General features: G+C 36.9%; 1 protein-coding gene across 1 annotated transcript in view; it reads left to right on the top strand.

Annotated features, from left to right (window-relative positions):
* Positions 1–7500, top strand: part of LOC125043277 (THO complex subunit 5 homolog) — a 21176-nt gene that overhangs the window by 1769 nt on the left and 11907 nt on the right. Inside the window, exons 2-10 of the mRNA XM_047639293.1 lie at positions 201–338; positions 521–601; positions 1295–1504; positions 1799–1984; positions 4030–4137; positions 4470–4616; positions 6753–6879; positions 7002–7104; positions 7218–7437. Of these exons, the coding sequence (XP_047495249.1) occupies positions 201–338; positions 521–601; positions 1295–1504; positions 1799–1984; positions 4030–4137; positions 4470–4616; positions 6753–6879; positions 7002–7104; positions 7218–7437 (1320 nt within the window). The remainder of the gene's footprint in view (positions 1–200; positions 339–520; positions 602–1294; positions 1505–1798; positions 1985–4029; positions 4138–4469; positions 4617–6752; positions 6880–7001; positions 7105–7217; positions 7438–7500) is intronic.

The following is a 7500-nucleotide window of genomic DNA, read 5'->3' as shown; positions in this document are numbered from 1 at the left end:
TATTGTACCACCTTTCTCACGATGTTATCACAAAATCAAGCTTAATACTTGTTTGGATTATAACTAAGGTATTTAGAACTTAGGGTAATTTTTGTGTTTTTTATCAGAAACAAGAGTTTGTCTTATATACCAGTAAACATTGTAATTTCTTCTGATATGTATATAAAAAATTTTGTCTTGACTTTTCTATTTATTCACAGGCAAGCTTAGAGCATGAGTGCCAGGAGGCTCGGCAGAGGACTGAAGATGAGGACCAGGAAACTGTGGCTAGGATCATCCAACACATTCGCTTCCTCATGAAAGAGATCCTGAAACTAAAGACAGAGAAGCCTGACCAGGTTAGATTTAAATTAATTCAATCAGCAATTGATTTGTTTAGCAGTCAGGCTGACTTACTGTGGATTAGATGCAACTGGAGGTGAGGAATGTAATTTTTGAATTAGAAGCAAACTATTTTGTACAGCATACCATAGTATGGCTTCTTACTTTATGTATTTATTATCATTGTTATTTATTTCAGTGGTCAGCTGAAGTGGAAGAACGCCGTGTGCAGGTCCTCATGCTGATCTTGTCTTTACGGCGCTTGAGTAGGGTGCAGAAGGTATATTGACAGCTTTGTGTGTGTTTAGCCTTTAACCCCTTCACGATGGGTCACGTCTCTAGACTTTATAACAAACCGCTCGAAATGTGGCCTGTGGCTGTACGCTGTGGCGGCTTGCAAAAGCGCTACGAGGCAGTGATTCGGCTCGATGTACCGAACTCCCGTGCTCAAAGTAGGCGCTTTGCCATTGATCGCCAGAGGGTAGAGTTTTTTTTTTTTTTCTTCACCCGTCACCAAGGGGTTAAATAGGAAAATATGGCAATTTGATTGATTAACCCATTGCCATTGGGTGGCACATATGTACATGCTATGGCATGCCTGGACTATAGTCCTGGTGGCATATTTGCGGTCCCATTTACCGGGGGCATGTATGGTCATGCCACATACACTGTGGTGACGACAAGATTCCTTGGCAATGGGGTCTGGTCCACTATGAATACAACCTACGAGAGAGAGCTTTTGTATCAGGAGGCCACCAGGTGGCATTGGGTTAATTAAATTAAAATAGATTTTTAAATTCTTCATCCCTTCCTGTTGGTACATTTGGTTGATGCTACAATGATGTTACAAATAAACATGCCTTATAAACTGTGGTTTTTACTTAATTGATTATGTTTACACAAGATATCTTAGTCAGTAGGTAGTCAATAAGTAGTCCTATCTACTTATATATGTATACATATTACACATCAGGTACGCGTTCGTGATGCTCGAGACAAGACAGCAGAAGCACGCCAGAGTGTGGATGGTGTAACCCTCCAGCTGCAGAACCTGCTCTATGAGGTGGCTCACCTGAAGAAAGAAGTGAGACGTTGTCTAGAGTTCCAGTCAGCTGACCAGGAGATTGACTTGGTTCCTGTGGAGCAGTTTTACATTGAGGCCCCTGAGTCCATCAGTCGTCCAGTGAGGGCACTAATTTTATTGTTGCTTAATTCACTTGTAAAGAGTATTAATCTTAAGTTATTGTGAGGACTCTTTTCATCTTTCTTTTTCCTTATTTTACGTGATCATTGTATATAGTCTGTATTTTTCTTTCTCTCTCTCTCTCTCTTTCTCTTTTTCTTCTTTCTTTTTAGAATATCTGTTCATGATTTGAAATGCCACCATATTCATTTTCACCGATATTTTTAAAGCAGAAGGTCTAGTATATTCTACATTCCTGTTTTGTGAGATAGTTGTTGCTCTCTTTATATACAGACAGAGACTGTGGACAAGCCTCATGAGCAAAGGCTAGCACGGTTGCAGTGGGAACTGGAGCAGCGGCGTGGCCAGACCCAGCTCTTTGATAAGCTGACTCAAGAGAAGGAGTCTGTTGCTGACATGATAAATGAACAGGAACGTAAATTGGCATCTTTAGCACCCAGAATTAACAGTATTTTGGAAGTAAGTTCTATTTTTTGCTGAACGTTTTGCTTCTTTGCTTGCCTGTATCCCATTTAGAATTTGTAATTTTTAAATCAATTATAGATGTGTTTAATTTCAAAAGAAATACTTGACATTTATCTTTTCCACTTCCACTTCCTTGGCCACATACTGGTTTTTACCCTGTTGGCCAAGGATCATAATGACTTCATTATCCTATCCAAGTTAACATGAACACAATCATCAGATTGTATATTGCAGACTATGAAAGATTATAAAGTATGTATTAACCCATTTCTGCCGGGCCACACCTTGCAGTGTCATAACAAACCACTCAATCTGTGGAGTGTGGCTGTACACCATGGCGATGCACCAAAGCGCTACGAGCCAGGTGTTCGGCTTGATGTAGCAAACTCCCGCGCTCAAAGTCGGCTCGTTACCATTTTTTATTTATTTTCTTCACCAGGCGAAAAGGGCTTAACTAGTGTTAATACATACATTATATGGTAGTAGTTGTTTTTAAATGGACAGTTGAAATAAAGAGTATGGATATGTGCAGACTCTCAGCAGCAATTGGGAAAGGATAAAAAAGTGAGATCCATATGATGTATAACACCATTATTTGGCATCTCATCAATTATGAACTCCTTAAGGATGTGCATCCTATAGAAAGGATCAAGTGAGGACATAAGGCAAATTTTACATAATTTGTACTGGTGCCTATAAATGTCTGCAATGATTTCAAGTCCTGTAAAAATAGGTTTTGGTATACAGATTCAAGAAATACAAATTATTATTTTGTGTAAACTGAATTAAAGCTGCCAGAATGTTTGTTGAGCTTATTTACAGATGGAAATAATTGGGTCTAATCTCCCTTTATGAGCTGTGTTCACTCGTAGTGTCAATCATATCACCCCAGCCTTCAGCCAAAATTCTCTTGACAGCTTACTCCCATCACCTTGGCCCTCAACCAAATTATTTCATGGTGGTATATTCACATCACAAATCCCTCAACCATTTTTTTCATGACATGAGGATCACATTACTTGGAGTCAAGAGGTTTAAATTAATGTGCTCCTGAAATAAGACATATTGATTAATTTGCTCTTTCAGGAAGACATCTTGTTCCATTAAGCATAATTTTTTAGGGACTGTTTGTCCAACATAATTTTTATTTATATTGCTATGAGTTATTTACTTTTAGATTCCTTTTAAGATGGTTTTCAGTGAAAAAAATTTAAAGATTTAAATTGCTCTTTTGGGGTAAGTTGTAGGCAAACATAGTCACCCACCAGGCAGTTAAAAAAGAAACAGTATGGAGGTATGGAAATGAAAATAGAGATGGGCTTTTCCAAAATCCTAAGTCATGCATATTAATAAGTTAACCCCATGGATCCAGGTGATGTGACCATCAAGTCATGAAAAAATCTGGGTTGAGCGGTAGGTGACGGGAATATGCCATCACAGGAAAATCTGGCTGTAGGCCGGGTAATTCATACCTACCATCATGAGTGATTCAGCTGAAGGCTGAGTTGATGGAAAAACTCACCATGAGTGCACAAACCTATCGCGAGGTTTGTTTTACTCATTTGGTGATTTTTGCATTATTCTCATCAGTGTAAGAGTGTGTAATTTAATGTCCATGAGAGGTGACTCGAAGAGTACTGGCTCCATGGAGGATGCCATTTTTGCACCGTGAGCGGCAATGCAGGCTGTATTACAGAAAATTTGATATTACATAACGATAAAAAGAATTAAACAAATAATAGTGTTACATAGTTTAATGTAGTTGTAGACTACCTAGAGAGATGATTGGAGTCTGTGCAAAGAATAAACTTTATTATCATCTGGATGTTTCAAATCAACTGGTAAATGTCGACTTTGGAAAACGGCAAAAAATAGGTGGCATAGAGTCTTGTCACCACAAATATGAGTTTACATGCACCCAACTCGCAAGCAGCCAATGGGTTAATTAGAGTCAGACTGATGATAAGATGAACAGTAATGAATCAGTAAACTAATTATATGCTAAGATTAATGTTGTAATATTGCTTTACTTTCCATAGGCAACTCGACCACTTCAAGAGGCTCTTGATTTGCCTTTGGATGCCAAGAGGGAACAGCAGAGAATAGTTCAGTTACTTCCAAGTCCCTTATACACACTTTGGGTGCAGGTAAGTGTAGGGAGAATTGTTTAAGCTTTGGTTGAAACTTGCACTAAGAATTCATTTGGAGTTTATTCCTATTCAAGTTTTCAGCTGTAAAAGTAGGGTATTTCTCTAAAGTGTTACAGGGTAAGGAAAGTGTAAATACTCAGTCAGAGGTGGCTAGGTAGGAACTCACTTTTGAAGTTTACAAAGTTATGCATCATTTGCAAAGTTAGTGTTACATATGATACTGTTAGAAAGCTGGATATGTGCACTGAAAAATTAAGTGAATGAATATGATATCTGAAGTATCTGTCCAGAGTATTTTGGCAAATATAAAATGACAAACCCTTCAACAGGCATCAGCCTATGGGGAAGCCTTTGACCCAAACATCAAGGTGGAAGTGAATGGGGACGTAGAAGCTGCCAAGAAACTTATTACGAAGGAGGAGGATGCAAGAACAGAGAACTTCAGTGACTCGGAGAATGACCAGGACCAGCAGGAAGTGAGGATAATGTATTTGTTTGTTGTGAGACTATATTGAAAGGGAAGGAACAGTTTCAATGCAGAGAGTTTGAATATACCATTATCATATTCTTAATATATTACCACGGCATCGTGTACCAATATAAATTTAGCCCAATATATATAGATATTTACCCCTTTTATTATTTTTATTTATTTATTATTATTTTTTTTTTTTTATTAAGGTAAACGATCAGCATTATGAAATAGAGGATTTGATCATAATTGACAGCAATAAGGAGTTTTAATTATCATATGGTATCAAATATTTATGGAATCCATTTTTGTTTTAAATCAGCTGATCCTGTTCCTGCATTTAGTTTGCTTCCAGTTAATATGCTGTTTAAGGGGACTGTCCCTGAGAAAATGCAGATTTTCACTTTTTTGTTGAACAATAGAAGATGGTCGTACAGATTTTAATGAGATTTGGTAGGATGAAAGAGTACTCTATTACGCATCTTTATACTGAATTTTATTTAATTTGACCGAAGGGAATTGTAGGCGCAACAAATTATTTTTTAAAGTTAGGTTAACTCTAGCCTTCTCACGTCCCAGAGTTATCATGCAATTTTCTATATTACTTTTGCTGAGAAAACCTCTAGGTCATATAAACAATACAACGTATTCCAATTTGGAAATTCATTAATTCGTTTCTAAATTATCGAATGTTACATAAATGCAAAAAAAAAAGTTAAAAAAAAAAGTTAAAAATTTGTACAAAAAAATATTTTGAATTTCATAAAACCGATACGTAGTGCTATGCGCATACTGACGGTCTGTTTAGGGGAAAAAGCATTTTGAGATCGGACAAAAACTGTAAGCCGTGAGAAGTCTGAAATACGAAAAAAAAAAAAAAAAAAAAAAACTTTTCGAGTAATCAACCTTCAAACTTTTTTGATAATTTTCTATTAATTTTCCATATTTTTTTTGCTTGCTTACTGGCTACTTTTTACATAAGAAAAAACCCAACCATTGTTCTATCTCTTGTTCTTTATTTCATTTAGATCGGATCAATAGTTATTGCACAGCATCACAAAATACAATATAATATAGCACTGAAGTCATCCTGCGCCGTAACTTTGCAGTCCACGTGACCACAAAATAACGTTGTAATATCACCCCAACGCACTTCTAAACTTGTCTTTCTGCCGTCAGGAGTCCTCTATAGCTCATATTACCCTCCACCTTGGTGACTTAGTACAAGTGTAGCCATCTATGTGTAAAAACAATGAAACAAGTAAACTCACAGTGGACATGGCACGTACGTACACGTCATTCCCATCGGCATTGGGTTAAGCTGACAATCGTATGGTTCCTTTTGCGAGCAATTTGGAATGCGCAGGGCATGTTAGAGCCCAAGTTTTTAAATTTTGAGAAAAAATAAATAAATAAATAAATAAAATATAGATTAAATAAAACAGAATGAATGACCCAAAAATAATTCAAAATGGCTAAGAGTCCCCCCAAAAAAAAAAAATTAATGGAAAGTAAAAAATTGGACCTTGAGGTGGCCTTTGCTGAGTTGATCTAACTTAAGAATATTTTTTTGGTAGTTCAGGGGAATAACACAACAGTCAAGTTTCACCTGTTTACTCTCTTCCTCAATGTTTTGAAACACATCAAGCAGGAAGTTCCACTACATGTAGCGTACTCCTGCTCCCAGCTGCAGGATGGTCCTAGTACCAAGACAGTTGCCAGAAATTACTAGAGTCTATGACACCAAGAGGTTGCTAATACCATCAGTAATGGATTAAAGAAATAAATAATTTTCTTGCATTATTAGTATTAGCAGAGTCCAAGTAAAAGTAGATAGATAGGTGTGAACATGAGTACTTTTTTTTACAAAAATACTTTTTATTTCTATATGACTTCATATACCCAATAATATATTCCTTCTTAGCTTTTGATTTTGATTTTTCTTGACAAGAGCAATTTGTAGATTCAGTCAACCTACCTTTTCAGCAGTATTTTTTATATTTTGAAATTGAATTGAATATCTGAGTATGGTTTCAAGATTCAAACCCCGAAGGTTCACATGTTGAATTGACTGTATGAGGTGAAAGGTTTAGTAGTAAGTGCTCTGAAACCCTGACATTCAACCATTTTTCTTGCCCAGGAGAACTTGTCACGGAAGAAGCGGGCTCGTAAATCACAGAAGATGGACACAGATGATGTGGATGATGGAGTCAAACAGATTTTGGCATTACATCCACTGTCTGTAAAAATTTGTGTCAACACCAAAGGTATACCTCAAAGAGATTATATTCGTGTCATCTTTTTTGAAAATTATTGACTGATTCAAACATTAATAGATATTATGAAGGTGCTTGGTTACTGATTATTTCTGAGCATACATATTTTACAGATAGCAACAGTGTGGTCATCACTTTTTATTATATGCAAGTTCTGCGAATAGTAACAGTCAAGTGCTCTGTTCACCTACAAGAGAAGAACAAGTCAGTGCTATCGTGAGTAGTATTCTTACTTTTCATTAGGAATATGTAAATATGTATTTGAGGGAGTTGGGAAGTTTTTCTGTCTGAACAGAGTGTAAAGAAAGCCTATAATTTTATTTTTACAGAGATGTGATTAGTGGTGACACACTCCTGAATTGTCTGTTTCCGAAGGATGATGGGGAGGAATCACCAAACCCAGCCAACTTCTTCCAGCTTGTGCGCCTCCAGATCCAGCTAAAAGACCACCTGGCATCCACAGGACGACCTTACAAGTGGGCACAAAATCTGTCTGGCTTGTCATTCTCTACAAGTGAGCAGACCAACGCAGATGATGGACAAGACAAGGTGATGCAATTACAAATAGACTCAGATACTTACAAGCCTTTCAGTTCCATCTCATTTGTGTTG

Source organism: Penaeus chinensis, chromosome 33 (assembly GCF_019202785.1).
Source record: "Penaeus chinensis breed Huanghai No. 1 chromosome 33, ASM1920278v2, whole genome shotgun sequence".
Taxonomy (NCBI): domain Eukaryota; kingdom Metazoa; phylum Arthropoda; class Malacostraca; order Decapoda; family Penaeidae; genus Penaeus; species Penaeus chinensis.
The sequence above is the reverse complement of the archived record's forward strand: the minus strand, read 5'-3'. Positions and strand labels throughout refer to the sequence as shown.